Source organism: Euprymna scolopes, chromosome 12 (genome assembly GCF_053919585.1).
Source record: "Euprymna scolopes isolate OS-2025 chromosome 12, ASM5391958v1, whole genome shotgun sequence".
In the NCBI taxonomy this organism is placed as follows: domain Eukaryota; kingdom Metazoa; phylum Mollusca; class Cephalopoda; order Sepiida; family Sepiolidae; genus Euprymna; species Euprymna scolopes.
Window position 1 is genome coordinate 84,050,372 of NC_136493.1, and position 16,947 is coordinate 84,067,318.

General features: G+C 31.7%; 1 protein-coding gene across 1 annotated transcript in view; it reads right to left on the reverse strand.

The window, feature by feature from the left end:
- LOC145291077 (uncharacterized) overlaps positions 1–16,947 on the reverse strand; it is a 240,441-nt gene that overhangs the window by 20,490 nt on the left and 203,004 nt on the right. The window contains exons 44-47 of the mRNA XM_080136591.1: positions 9,308–9,351; positions 9,049–9,124; positions 2,248–2,403; positions 1,122–1,165 (exon numbers count right to left, since the gene is read on the reverse strand). Of these exons, the coding sequence (XP_079992717.1) occupies positions 1,122–1,165; positions 2,248–2,403; positions 9,049–9,124; positions 9,308–9,351 (320 nt within the window). The remainder of the gene's footprint in view (positions 1–1,121; positions 1,166–2,247; positions 2,404–9,048; positions 9,125–9,307; positions 9,352–16,947) is intronic.

The window sequence follows — 16,947 nt, forward strand, 5'->3', positions numbered from 1 at the left end:
GGGTCACGGATTATCTCATTATAAAAACGATAAATATTGTGTTGAATAATTCATTAGAATTATTCAGCACAATATTTTTTCTCTTTATGTAACCGTGAAGGTTTTGTAAATGTGAATATGTCTCCTAAAACATTCTTAGGACATAGGAGTTTAATAGTGAATAATTTCTTTTCAAACATCTTATAAATTATAAATTATTTGGTATCAGGTTGGAGTTATGTGAAGATAATGTAACAGAGAATCAAAAACGTTCATTATACATACTGAGCATACATTATTTTTTATTTTAATATAAAACGATCATTTGTTAATCGAAAAAATTTTTAAAAAAGTATAATTACACTGAAGGTTTGTTATTTTTAACAGTATTTGCTTAAATATAAGATATATATACACACACAGATATATATATATATATATATATATATATATATATATATATATACGATAACCTCTTTGTAGTCAAAAATGCTGATAACATAGAATCTAACAAAAGTAAAATCTAAGAAAATATGTTGAATGATGTCAAGTTTCCAAGCGATAGAAACTGTTTTCCAATCAGTTTCTTCAATGGAAGTCATGTTAACACGCTCAATGACGAAGAAAACTAATAATCTCAGTAAACGTTACTTTGATGTCTGTCTGCAACACTCATTTCTTGAGTTAGAAAATCGTTTAAGAAGTAAATAATTAGATAACATTAGTCTTTCTCTCTCTCTCCTAAATTTATTATATCCAAATAAAACCTTGAAGATGTCAGCGAACGTTTCTTTGTGTCTTTCCTACATGAAATATTTTACTCATCTTATTTAAACAGGCGAAATGATCAATGGTCACTCATGAAATGCAATGAAGAGAATAAAAAACTTATAAATACCCACATGTATAAAAATTTTTATTTGGTTTATTGATCAGTCATTAATGAAAATGTTACATGATTAATTTCAGAATATAGTTAGTTAGAAAGGAGGGATCTATCTCCAAACTCCTAGGAGGAACTCACAACTTTAATATATAAATTTAATAATATAAATAAAAAAAATATCTGCTCATAATTATATGCATTTTTTACACTGAATATGTCAAGTGAATTGTGTGACTGCATAAAATTTTCTACTCACCAACTAAAATGGACTTAGTTACCAATTTGGAATTACGGCAATAGCTACAAAAAGAAAAGGTTAATCATTATGTGATTAAATTATTTCATTTACAAACTGAAAATGAATTACACTTTCTCATTAAATAACAGTCTATAAGAAAAAAATGTTTTTTAATATTTTTATCAAAATAACCTCTAGTAAACTTCTGATATAAAAATGATATAATCTAACAGTGAAATTCATTTTGCAATCTTATTCATTTTGAAATGTTGAAATAGTTATGCATAAAAATGGAACACTGATAAATATGTATTTCTAGTTTCTCTCACAAAAGTTCCATATATTTGGAAATATTCATTGTTTGTTCCAGGAGACAAAAATTTCGGATTCGGACATAAAACTACAAATTCAATTTGCTGGAATGTTTGATGATCAGAAAGATTACTTTAAATTGAATCTCTTTAGAAATGATTTTGGAAAGAAAACTTCATCTCAATTTTCAACTCTCCACGTTTTTTGCTGTCTAATAGCTGCTTGAATTTTACAAAAAAAATCTTAGCATTTGAAAGCTGATTGAAGTAAATTAATATTTATATATTTTTGAAAAAATTTAATATTTGCATCTATTTGAAATTTAATACTTATATATTTTTCAAGAGGATACCCATGGATTTTGTTTCAAGAACTTGCCAAGAAACTTGTTGCAATGGGCTTAATCACAAATTTTCCTTGGGTTGTTCTTTTTTTGCTTTTAAAAATCACAATTTTTGTCAAATTAATAACATTGTGTACAGTTGTTTAAGAACAGCATCCTTGTTTTTGTTAACTCAACATAAATTGTAGTCTTCATTGTTTGGATTCACAAGTTGGACACAACTTTCTAACGGAATGTTTTTATTAACTAATTTCGAAACTTCACTCAATAAACATCAATTATCACAATAGCATGTAAATTGGCAATGAAAAAGTTTTTATAACTCTAAACTATTATAATTCTGTTAATAATTGCTATTTCAACAGAAACGTGTTATTGCATCATACAATGTCATATGTGATATATTTCAAAAACAAAATTAACTTTATTCTAGCGATCTATTTTCAATTTGATGACTAATGACTAAGGTTATTGTCTTTCTCCTCATACCTTACAGTACATTCGTCCTCGTGTAGCTTTTCATTCTGTTGATAGAATTTGCCATTAATTTCACAATCTGGAGGACAGAAATCCAAGTTACACGTTTCGGATTCGGTAAGAGATTTTTCTTTGCAGCTTCCCTTTGATCCTTGCAACTCAATTTTTCTGAAATTTGAACAGAAATAATAATTTACAGCCGAAGTATTTTTTTAAAGAAACACATTAATTATTTTCAAAAAACGTAGACCATAATCATATGAATGAAAAAGAAAGATTATATATTAATTATTTAAAATGAATCAATACAAATGCACATTCCATTCATCCAGTCTAAATAGTATTACTTATCTTGCATTTATGTTTGTGATTTTAAACAACATTTGGTTTTAGAACAAGAAAAACAGAAAATGAAAAAATAAAATGCAAAATAATTTTTTAGTTTTTAAAATTAATTTCCAAAAAATTTAAAACAGTAGAAATATTCAATGCAGATTTATTTAAAAACTAATAAGAAATCAACAGATAAATGTTGTAATTGATAAATGAATTAAAGATTATTAGCCAATAAAAAATTTGGACAGGAGCTGCTAGAAGCAGCTTATCCTGCCTTGACAGTGTACTAAATAGACTTTGTAACTTAGTGGGGGATGCCCTTTTCTCTTCCCTACAACTCTTTCCCACAAAAGAGACGTCACGAGCCTGTCTTTGTTTTATCATTACTTCCAAGGCAAATGGTCGTCTGAGCTCCAATCTCTGGCTCCACCCTGACCAATCTTTCTCGAAAAACATCCATCTAGCTTAAACCACTGTCTTAAGTAATCCAATCTACCAAATTTTCATTAATAACCACATCTACGATATCATACCATTGATTACTGTACACTCAATAACACTTATCCTTGAGAGGCCTCAGGGCCTTGATGACTCCTATGTAAAAAAATAAAAAAATTTTAAAAATAAAACAGTTTTAGTATATACTAGAAGGGAGACCCGATGTTGCCCGGGATAGAATGATGATCAACGAATATTTTAGTTTCCCATACTTTTATTGCCAGTGAAATCACTCATTTTTATTGAATGCCTGCTCTTGTTTGGGAAACATCGTGGTGTACCAGGAGGAAACTTCACATGCCTCCCTACAATGACGTAGTCCAAAACTTATTGTTAGTGCACTGTAGAAAATCTATTGTTGATTTTATAAAATTATGTTTATTGTTATACCGGCTTTCCTTGAACAGAGGAATTTACACCGATTAGCGCTATAAATGGCACGAATAATTCCAACACTGGTGAGAGAGAGGCGACTGCACTTCAACTGCTAGCTAAGTGCCCAGCAGATATACACGCTTTCCTATCTTTGTACATTATTGTTAATACACTTGTTCCTTAACTGAACCTCGACTTGATTGTTCTTATTTTCACTGTTGTCCACGACACAACAGATTGGCGACAAAGAATCGAAACGACCGTCACTGCAGAGAATCAACAAAAAGGATTGGAATAAAGATTCGTGAAATCTTTAAGGCAAAACACCTTCGTCATTTCAACAGATATTTGGATACGCAAGGATTAACAGCAAAGTAATTACTACAATAGTAATTTGGCGACGGGAAAAAACTTGCTACCAAAATCTAGAAAACTTGGTTGATTTTTTTTTTTTTACTAAGGAATATTTATTTAATACAAGAGTAAATTGTAAACTGAATTCGTATGATGGATGCGAAATTCAAAGATTCACTGTTGGAATTGGAACAATTCCAGGCAGAGCAAAATCTCGCATTGCAAAAGCAGCAAATTCAACAAGTAGAAAGAGAAGAGAGATTTAAACAAGCATTTGAAGCAAAAATGCTTCAACAACAGAAACGCTTTGAGGAAATATTGATGAAAATACAAGAGGAACAAAGAAAAATTTTGGAGGTGACACAGTTAACTAAAGCAGACGATAATCATAATGCATTTTCTCAAACAACTGTGTGGGCCGTTATTGAAAATTTCAATTATAATCCAGAAGACGATGTCATTTTCGTCCAGTACTATAAACGATATGAGGATATTTTTTATATCGGATTGTAGTACCTGGTCTGATGCAGAAAAAGTTAGGCTTTTGCTAAGGAAATTGGGAACAGCCAAGTATACAAAGTTCGTGAATTTTATTCTCTCAAAAAAGGCCAGTGAGTTGAGCTTCAAAGAAACAGTTACGTTACTTACAGAATTGTTTTCTGCAAAAACGTCTCTTTTCCATAGGCGATATAAATGTATGAATGTTACTAGAAGAGAGGAAGACGACTACACTACTTATGCAAGTATAGTGAACAAGCATTGTGACGATTTTAAACTAGAGGAATTATCATCAGTTAATTTTAAATGTTTAATAATTGTGCAAGGGCTGGTCTTAAATTAAGATGCTGAAATCAGGCGTTGTGTTTTAAATAAACTCGAAAACGAACCGAATTTAAAACTACAAAACTTAGCGGAAGACTGTGAACGGTTTATTGCGTTGAAACAAGACAGTTGTGACAAAGAGGAAAGCAGAGTGTCGCATATTAAAAAGATCCATCAAAAGAAAAATTCGACTTCAAAAAATAACCAGAGAAAGAAACAGGGAACCATGTTGGAGGTGTGGAAATAAACATTGGTACAATGAGTGTCCCTACAAATTCAAACAATGTGACAACTGCCACCAGAAAGGGCATAAAGCATCGCATTGTAGAAAAAAATCTGGCAGAAAGACATCCATTAAACTTGCGAAAATATAACCTTAGGAACAAAATATCCGGAAATATGTACAGATCAAAATGTTTAAAAAGAAAGTAAGGCTACAGCTTGATAGTTGGGTTGACATTTCCATTATTAATGTACAGACATGGAAGAATCACATAAAACGGCGAGAAGCGTTAGTGGCAGAAAAATTACCTTTGAAGGAGAATTATTGACAAATATTTTTTTTTCAGAACGGGGCTGAAAAAGCAAGAATTTTTATGATGCGAAAATCAAACAACCTCTTTGGAACTGATCTGTTCGAAAAGTTTAGACTATGGGATCTGCCTTTAAGTTCATTTTGCCAAAAGGTTGAGGATTCGAATGTGGAGGCAGAAAAACTTAAGAGGGAGTTAAAAGAGAATTTCCCAGACGTATTTTCAGGCGGTTTGGGAAGGTGTACAAAAGCGGTAGAAAAATTTGATGTAAAAGTAAATGAACAGCCAGTGTTCAGAAAGAAAAGAAATGTTCCATACGCCACTATAGAACAGATAGACGGTGAATTAGAAAGACTCAAAAACATGGGTGTCATCGGAAAAATTGATCACAGTGAGTGGGCTGCACCAACGGTTTACATAAAAAAGAAGAGTAAGGAGATTCGGGTTTGCGCCGACTTCGTGACAGGCTGTTTAAACAGGGCATTAAAGATCACCATTATCCTCTTCCGAGCCCTTAGAAGATATTTGCGAAACTGAGTGGAGGGGAATATTTTTCTAAAATCCAACTCAGTGATGTGTACAACAGAAAGTTCCAGTCAATGAGGAGTGTTCAAAGCTTCTATGTATTAATACCCATAAGGGATTGTACAAGTTTAACAGACGTCCTTTTGGGGTCAAAGTCGCCCCTGAGATTTTTCAACAAATTATGGACATCATATTAAATGGGTTGGATTTCGCAGTAGAGTACCTGGACGATGTGTTAATGAAAAGCGCTAGCAAAGAACAACACAAAGCTCATGTAAACCAAGTATTCAAAAGGATCACGGATTATGGATTTAAAGTAAAACAGGAAAAATGTACATTTTTCATGGAGAAAATAAAATACTTGGGGCAAATCATCGATAAACATGGAAGAAGGCCGGATCCAGATAGATCGAGTGCAATAAAGAATTTGCCTGCTCCAGAAAATATTGCGTCTTTACAAGGTTTCTTAGGTTTGGCAAATTACTACAATGTATTTGTGCCAAATATGCATAAATTAAGGTCGCCTTTAAATGAACTGTTAAGGAAAGACCAAAAATAGGTCTGGATGCAAGAGTACAAAGAAGCATTTTGGGAAATTAAAGAGACTTTAACGCCTGAGTTGTTTACATTATAATTGCAAGCATGAAATTATAGTTGCAAGTGATGCCAGCTCCTATGGCATAGGAGCATGCATTTTACACAAAATGGATGATGGAAAAATGAAACCCATAGCACATTCATCCCGATCACTTTTGCCAGCTGAAAAGAACTACTCACAAATTGAAAAAGGGGCGCTAAGCATTATATTCGCGGTAAAGAAATTTCATCATTTCCTGCATGGTAGGCAATTTCTGTTACAAACAGACTACAAACCATTATTAATGATTTTCGGATCGAAAAAGGGACTACCACAACATACAGCAAATAGATTCCAAAGATGGGGTACCATACTTCTGAATTACAATTTTCAAATGGAGTATGTACCATCTAAAAAATTTGGTCATGCAGACGGGTTATCAAGGTTAATACCTAAGCAGACAGAACGATTGGAGGATATTGTAATAGCAGCCATTGAAGTAGAAGTTGAAGTAAAAAATATGTTATGTGACACAATAAGAGAACTTCCAGTAACGTTTGGTGAGATTAAGAGTAAGGCAGAAGTGGACGAATTTATTATATGCACGAAAGAAAGGATCAACAATAACGAACTGGATGAAGAAATTTATTCAATTTACAATAATGTCCTGTTATATAGTGACAGGGTCGTAATTAATGCGATATTACAGAAAAGAATGCTCAAGGAATTCCATGTAGGACATCCAGGTATATCAAGAATGAAAAGCCTTATGTGCTCTTTAGTTTATTGGCCAAACAGGGATAAGGACATAGAAGAAAAAATCACGGAGTGTAGAGGATGCGCATTAGCTATGAAAGCTCCTCCAACTCAATTCGGATCGTGGCCAAAACCGGGCCGACCTTGGTCGAAGGTTCATTTAGATTTTACAAGACCGCCAGATAGGTTCTATTATCTCATTGTTGTAGACAGCCTATCTAAATGGCCGGAAGTATTAAAATGTAAGAATCCCACATCCGAGGTAACTATCAACTTCTTGTATGAACTATTTGCTAGGTTTGGAGTAGTAGACTGCATTATTACAGATAATGGAACGCAATTTACGTCTACCGAATTTGAACATTTTTGCAAGGATCATCTAATCGAGTATATAACCATTCCGCCATACCACCCAAGAAGTAATGGACCAGCAGAGAAATTCGTTGACACATTCAAGAGAGCTCTGAAAAAAGCCAGTAGGTCGCCGACGGATAAGTCAATCCAACAGTTTTTACAAGTCTACAGAGTCATTTCGAATGCAAACATCGAAATGTTGAAGACACCTGCTGAGGTTATGTTCAGACGCAAGGTTAGATCGATTTTTCACAAGTTGTTAACAAAACCACGATAGGCCAAACCTAAAAAAACCGAGAACAAAAAAAATGGTATAAAGTTGGCAAAAGAGTCTTCTACAAGATACATAAAAATAATAAGACTTTCTGGGAGTCCGGCATGGTTGAGAAACAAATAGGCAAAATGGTATACATAATTAAGGGACCAGACTTCGTGCACAAACGTCACACTAACCAAATTCGAAAAGATACTCGAACAGTGAGGTGACCAGATCGCCCGAGGAGGACATCATGGACACAGTATTTGACACTTTTCAGGTGCCCATACCAGAGACAGCTCCGGAGAACAGAAGATCAAACAGAAAACGGAAATCAACAGAATTGATTAGGGTGAACCCAAAACAAAAACGTTATTAATCCCATACAGGATATTTTCAAAGGGGTGTGTTATACCGGCTTTCCTTGAACCAAGGAATTTACATCAATTAGCACTATAAATAGCGCTAGTAATTCCAACACCGGTGAGAGAGATGCGACTGCACTTCAACTGTTAGCAGAGTGCCCAGCAGATATACACGCTTTCCTATCTTTGTACATTATTGTTAATACACTTGTTCTTTAACTGAACCTCGACTGTTCTTATTTTCACTGTTCTTATTTTCACTGTTGTTCCACGACACAACATTTATATAGAACAGCTGGAATTAAAATTTTAAATGCAAAAGTCAAGTATCATGGTTCAATTGTTCTCTAAACAGAAACATTAATTTTGAACGCGCCTCTGTCATATCAAAGAACTTACTGTTAATTTTATATGCTTGTCCTTTCTGCTTGTGCGGTGATAATAGCTTAAATTTAAGTTTAAAATGAAAAGTCAAGTATCTGGGTTCAATTGTGCTTTAAACAAAAGCATTCATTTCGAACGTGCCCCTGTCTTATAAAGAACCTACTATTAATTTTATATGGTGGATCTTTCGGCCTGTGTGATAATAAAATATTTCAAATCCACTTATGATATTAGGCTATATAAGGTGTTAACTTTGGTCAAAATGCCAGATACATAAAGTACATTTGTGTGAAGTTTAATGAAAATCGGCCCAGCCGTTGTGGAGTCTATAAAAAGCGAACTCACACACACAATGTTCATTTTATATAATATTAGATAGATAGAGCTTACGAAATATATTAGAAAATGGACACGAATAGATGTATAAAATGAGCATTTCAGAAAATATTTAAATTCATATTTATAATTTTAAGATTATTATTATTTAAATAAATCAAAATTTTAATAGAATATCATGAAATTTGATTAAAATTAATCTTATATTAAGGATGTAGAAAGTTATTCATTTCATTTTTTTTTTAAATTGAGTTTTGAACTTATTTCCTTTTTAATTTTTTTTATTTTGAAAATAAAAATTATTTTAAACATTTGAAATAATAATTTCTAACATAAATTTACCTGTAACGCGTACGTGTTCCTTTATTACAAGTCGTACTGCATGCACCCCAGCAACTCCAAGTTGACAAAACACAAGCTAAAAAGTAAACAATGAAAAACACATATATAGTGTATGCTAATGTAGAATCATTAGAATTGATAACACATACTATGATGTAATATCACATAAAACTATGAGATAATTACATATTGAGATTGTATGTTAAGACAACTATATTGAAAACGATTTTCTAAAAAAACAAGTAATTTATTTACATACCATCAGGATCAACCTTGCATGATAATCCAGTCTTCTTACATATGCTACAAAAGAAACATTATTTTATTGGAATTTGAAGTTAAAATCAATTTCAAATATTTTAGAACTATTTTCATAAGCAAAAATCTTAAGATCAGTGCATTGTAAAGAAAATGTTAGGTCCTTTTAAAATATACGAGAAAATGAAAAATAACTGAATATCTTCTCCAATAAGTCAGCCACAAATGTTTTTAATATTTTGAAAAGGCAAAAAAAAAAATAATAATAATACGTTATATTTTGCAACAACTTCAAATGGGAAAGAAAAAGGGAAAAAATTGCATTCAGTGCATCTATGATAACCTGTGATATTTTATGCATGTATTCATGCAAATCACCCTAAACCATGTATTTTCGGATTTAATTTATCATGAAGAATATTTTAAATAAAAATAAATTTTAATTTCAACATTTGCATTTTTGTGAACTCACACTCAATTTCAACTGTAAACAGTTTATTTTTAAACAAATATTTTTTAGTTTAAAACATGAATACTTAGTAATATGGAATAAATATATGTTTTTACATTATAAACATTACATTAAACGATTATAAAGCAAAATTGCAAAATAGAAATCTATTAAATTAATGTAATTTGAATAAAAGAGTAAGTTTATATTTGTCTATTTTTACATTCGTTTATTCAAACAGGAAAAATTGTGAACAAACTAATTTAATAATAAATTTTAAATTTAAATAAAATTTTTAAAGTAAAAATATTACATTTTAAAATTTAATACATCAAATAAAATGTATGCACATATATACTACAAACAATGCAGTATATGAAAATGTCGGTTTATGTTTTCATCATACGTACCACATGTGATAGGTTTATATATAAGATTCTTTTTTCTCATTTTTAAGTAAACCTTCTCCCATCTCTCAAATATTTCTTTTAATTTTATTAAGAGTTCAAACGTTTTCTATCATTTCCAAAATACCAAAATCCATTTTTTGTTACCCCAGATATAAAGTAAGCACATCAAAAATTAATCGCCTGGCGTTGAAACCAATATCTTTTCTTATCCCTCCTGTGGTTTACAACAGATGAGAACTTTTAAATACATCTTTTTATCCTTGAATCTGAATTCATCAAGCCTTCATTTGTAAAACAGGAGGCCTTGTTAATTCTAATTTTCTTTTTTGTATCAAAGTGCGAAAAGTTCTTGAGTGGCTGGTTAGGTGTATCAGAATTTTGGGGGAATTTTTGATACCCCTAACACGAAACTGCGAATAAAATATAAAACACTCGTATTTTCTCTTTTTAAAGTGGGTTGTTTATTTTCTTTATGGAATATACTTCCAAAATAAACTATTAAAGTTGTTTAAAAAATAATAGAAATATTATTTGTTATTTTTTAAAAAACAGTGTTTACAAAGTGCTGGCGCACCTTCAAGTAGCCATTTTTTTACGTAATGAAATCAATTGAATTTTACGAGTTAATTTTTTTTTTTCAATTTTTAAACTTTTAAAATCTATCAAAATTTTTCTATTGGTTAATTTTTTTCGATATTTTCAGGATAAATGTGAAATTTTATGCTCTTTCCAATAAACCGAATATAATATTTTAGGTAAACAATTTTTTGTAAATTCACGCTCACCCCCCCCCCCATTTTGAAATGTCTATTAAAATTTTGATAATTAATTTATGTACCAAAGTTTTATATATCACAAATTGAAGATAAAAGATCAGTAAATTATATATTGTAAATTAAAACAAAAAAGAAATGTGTTTTAGAAATTTACCTGTAAAGTCCAAAGTGTAAAACCTTTTTTTAAAAAAAAAACACGTTGATTTTCTTTTTAATTGGGAGCCTATGTTCTGCTTATATTGTTTAGTAAGTAATGGACGATGACGACAATTTTTTTCTATTTCATTCAATGTTTTCTTTTTTTAGATATTAAAAAAAAAAAATTCACTTGACAAAAAAGAATGAAAATATAATAAATCCAAACTTTATGTATTTCTTTGAGAAAAGAAAAAAAATTCCATGAGTGTCCTTTTTTTTAACACGCAAAATCTTATAAGTAAAATTTTACTATTTTTAAACTATGGGAACACATATTCTTCACGGAGAAGGCTAGACAACTAACATGAAGTGTGACTTTTACTTCCCTCGCGTCCACCCATAGTTCAAACCAATAAAAAACTACTTCCGGTTTTGGATAAAAACGTAAAATACTTTTGTCATGGCGCGTTTTTCAAATAGGCGTTTAAAAAATTCTTTTATTTAAAAACTGAATGGATTTTAAAATATAAATATGGATAAATTCTTAACAATGAAGAATGGAACTTGTTGCGGACCAGGATATAATAATACCCTAACTCGCTACAAGAAAATAATGAAACGAATGGAATTGAAGGAAACAAAGACTCAATTGATGGATAAGATAAACGTCGTTTATTTACTGTTGAAAGAATGCTTTAGATATAACATGTGTTCATGTCCGCACGTGTGTAACCATCGTTCGTTGCAGGACTGGTGTTGTAGAAAGAAAAGGAAATGTGTGTTCATCTCAGGTTCGGGTCACTATCGTTTGTTCGTGCGTGGGAAGAGAAGTGAGTAATATAATAGAACGAGAATGATAGTCCAGCGTGTAGACAAAGAAAAGGATAGAGGTTAAGCTGTATGCCATGTTAGCAGTTAGCTACGCAAAAGTGTTCTCAGGGACCAGTAGTAGATAGAGAGAGAAAGAGTGTAAAGGTGTACATACGGTCTGTTAGCTTTTCATCCCACATAGTAGTAAATGGCGTGAGGTATGCGCGGTCGAAAGCTGGGCCTAAAAGGAAGAAGCCGTGTATTGCTCTCTCTTTTATACTTGTTTCCGGTGGTCTTTGTGCATGTGTGGATTTCCATTGAAAGGAAGTGACGTTGTCCTTGTGTGCGTACGTGTGCGCGTGTGTGAGTACATGTGTGTACGTTAGCGTGTGTGTATATACACGTGAATGTGAGTGTATGTACGCGAACGTGAATATATGTACGTGTGTGGACGTGGGCACGTATGTTTGTGTGCGCATATGTATATAACAAGTAATATAGCTTGAAATGTGAATGTGTGTTTGTGTGAGACTAGGAAAGGCTTGCACAAACTACACATTGATTAGTAATTCTTATAGGTAAGTGATATTTTGGAATTTATATCGATTTTTTTATAATCGACGTAAGTTAAATTTCGTTTATTTTCTTCAAATCTTTTTTTAAAGAAAACCGATTTAAAAAAAACAAACAAACAAACAAATATTGCATTGCTATAAAACCTGTTATTTTTTTTAAACTTTGGCTTTGCTCCTTTAATTGAAAAAAAATTAGACTTTGAATTACATTTTTCAAGTAGTTATAAGCTTGGAAAGATAGGAGGTCAAATTATTCAATATTTTTTCAAGCATTCGTAAGGTCGGTTTCTGACACACCTAGTGGCTGGCGACACAATGCAAAAACGTTTGTGATACATATGGGACATATATCAACATTTATGATTTGCTCATAAAAAGATAAGAAAAATCGAAAAATAAAAGAAGTTATAATTAAATCATGAACTTTTTATATAAAAAAATAACTTTTCATCTTTTATTTACAGGGAAAACACACATTGTAAATGCATGCACATCGTAACATTTGGGGATATTTTAAATAGTTTAGGTCCGTAGAGTGAATGAGATATTGTGGTGCCTGTAAACTAGTGTAGGGTCCCTACACTGTAGGAAATAGAAAAGTGAACGACCCCACCCTACCCACTTTGGCCTTGTGTCACATCTTTTATAAAGTATTGTAATATTTTTAAAGGATAAATAAACAGGGACATTTTTAGCTCGAGTACGTGAGGTTGCTGTCACTTGTGAAGAAGACGAAAAAAGAATTATGACGGTAGCAGCTGCGAGGGAGAAGAAGTAGAAGGCTGATAAGAAGAATTCCGAATCCGACCCTTTTTTCTGTTTACACTGCTTTGAGAATAAGCCAACGTTTTTCGTAAAAGAAACACGAACATAACTTCGACAACGTTTGGTTTCAACTCGAACGAATTTATGACTAAAATAGGGATTAATTCTTGAAGAAAAACTATAGGCAATCTTTCACTTTTTTAATCGTCTTTTATCCATATACACCTTTTCCATTCTAAACCAAAGCATTATTCTTTTCCCTGCCAACATCTAAACATTTTTTTATTTATTTCATTCACTAAAGCATTACCTGTTCGAAATCAGAACATTACCGCCTTTCCCTGACAATATCTCGTTTATGCTCCCCTATTCTTGTACCTGAAGATATATTAATATATATCTCCCAATAAGTGATATATTTTATACAATCTTCTGTGTCATTGTTAATTTTTCAGTGGGTTGTGTTTATTAATATTTTCTCTGAAACTCAAAAGAAAGAATGAGAATGGATAGCCACTTAAAAAAAAAATACTATTTTCATTTGAGCACATAATATTTTTGTTCATATCTGGGAAAAGAAGTTTAATTGTGAATACATCACAGCCGTTTGTAACAATTGTTAATTTCTTATTAAACTAAATATATTTTTTAAAGTTCAACAATAATATTAAAGAAATAAAGAATTTAAAGAACCATTTTACTTTTAGATCGAAGAAAATATTACAAAATATAATTCAGATTAAATAACAAAACTGTAAACAGTGAAAAATAAAGTACAGTTTATGATTTTATAAAATATTACCATAGAAAATATTCAAGTAAAATTTAAAAAGTATCTTCATGTAAAATTTAGCACTTTGCTTTGAAAAAAACGTTGTCCTATTTTGGATTAGTTCATAAAAGGCACAGAATGCACGAACGAGTTGTGGAGTTGTGTGCTTCAATGTAATCACACATTCTATAGATATAACAGACAAATTTAATATTATTTTATATTTAAAATAACATCATACCACTTTTGCTAACGCTTTCATTATTCTTTAGAAACCGTTTATGATTGGTATGCTTTAATTAATTCCACAGAAACATTCACATCATTATTTTATTATTAACCATGTATTTGCAATAAAAAAAAACAAACACAAATAGCCAAATTTACATAAAACATGGAAAGCATTAAAAATAGTTTTATATAAATATGTGCACTTTTAATTTTATCAAGAAAATTGTGTTTAATTTTACTTCTATAAAAGGTGATAACTGATTTATTTTTTATAAAGCAAAGATATCATTTTTTTAGTTCTTTAATATAAGAAATTGTAAAGTAATCACGTTGACACACCTGTTCTCATAAGATCACCGAAGTTAAGCAATGTTAAGCCTGGTTATTACTAAAATGGATGACCAATTTGGGAACTCTAGGCGCTGTATGTAGGAGAACGTTGACACCTCTCTGCAAGAGTTGCAAAAACCTAACGTCATATTCTCCCCTAACAGGGATATACATGCGACTGGGGACCGCTTGTGAATTTCATACTCCCATGAAACTCCCTCCTTGGAAGGAAGCCAGTTAAACCCGAATAGGATTAGTGATGACGGACACAACAACAACCACCGTTTAAGCAGAAGTTCTGTTCTCAATTATGTAGCAAAGCTCTTCAGAAAGCATACACGTTTTTACACACACGCACACACACACACATACCTTGTTAGTTATATTTAGTGGAGAAGCTTGAGATTATTAGATTAGTTTTAAAGACCATGAAAAATGATTAAATGTTAAATTAGAATCGGCTATGAGCTGCAAGCACTTTCGAGGCTATGCTTTAAATAAGATATAAAAAAACAAATACTTATTCTCTTAATAGTAGCTATACAACTACACATAACCCCTCATTCCCAATATCTTAATTAATTAATAAATGAACCAAGGGGAGAGTCGAAAGGATACAAAGTGGCCCCGATACACTACAAACTAATAACTATACTTACTAAAAACCGGCACACCTCTAATGAATGACTATACTTGCCGAAAAACATAGAATAGACTAACATAAATAATTTAGCTAAATGAAGGAAAGAATCACACCCCGCTACCCCTCAATACCATTTCAAACGCTACCGCCTAATACTTAACTAAACGAAATAAAACACAGTACACCACCAATTGGATAAAGGTGAGTGCACTTTGCATACTTACTAATAAAAACACCCAAAAATGACTAAAATAATCTATGTGGCCAACATACTTATAAATGAAGCATTGATGTATATCTATGAGAAGCATTCTCATAAAGTAGCATTATATAAGGAAACTAAGCACAATCTGATTTCAAATGATAACTAAGTACTCTAACTAGATGGTTTATGTAAACGGGATGTTCTACCAATACAGACACATCTATGCTATTATGTATCTGTTTACATGTAAACCTATCTCTATAACGAAGCATATAAACTAGCAAAATGTATTGTATATTTTCGTATTGAGGAAGAGGTAAACACCCCAAATGAAAGAATGACAACCATCGAAATTAAGTTTATGCACTGAAACAAGAACTTTTATCTGTCTAATTACTTCGGACATGTAAGGGTGAAAAATGTAACTCCCGCGATACCACCATTATTTAAATCATATAAATTAGCCAGTATATTTGTTCACAGAGTGTTAATTTGATCATAAAGACATGTATTATATTGAAATAAATAAGCAAACAAATAAATTAATAAGTGAAAATGGGGAATAAACGAATTAATAAAAAAGCAAGGAATAAAATGAATAAATAAATAGAGCTTATCAATAAAATAGATAAAGAAGAATATGCCATCCAAAATAGAAAAACAACCTATGAAGTCTTAAAATAGAGAAGCAACCCTGACGATGGAATAATATTACTTCAGATCAAAGCAAACAGAGACAACCGTCTAGTTTAAAATGAAACTAATACCTCCCCTCCTCACTGTGATAGCAACCAGGCCGAATCATACTTCCATCCTCGTTCATCCTCCTCCCACCCCTACTCTTTTTATTTACCATACCGCCTCCCCTCCCAAAATAACCTCTACTGTTCACATTCATAAAATATACCCTCCTTTTTCTTTCAAAGTATAATCCACACTCGGATATTTCTTTATATATAAAACGAATTGAACTGTGATTCTCGTTTCAATAGCTGTATTTGGTCTGACAAAGTGGGTTTCTTTAAATAGGGACTCCACCGAAACATGTATGTACATATGTAACTAATAATGTTTGTATAATAAACAGACTATATATATATATATATATATATATATATATATATATATATATATATATATATATATATATGACAATTTAAAAAAAATTTTTTATTACATTTTCACCCCAAACAAGGCACATTGCCACTTTAGTGTAGGGGGCTACTATCAGGGCCAGCAACTACTGGGGCACTATGTTGGGACTTGGGCAGCAAGATGTCAGTTCACGTTACATTTGAACTTCTGCATGTCAGTACAATTAGGGAAGCATGGACCTGGAATGGAATTCCAGAGTCTAGTTGTTCTGGGGAAGAAACTACAGGAGTAAAAAGATCTTTTACATCTAGGGATCTCTACTGTGTGGGTGTGGGATTTAGCTGCCTGTCGGGTTTGTCGAGGGTGTCTACATCATGGGGGCACAAGTGTCTGCAGTTCGTCAGAGCATTCACCATTAAAATACTTGTAGAACAGGCAGA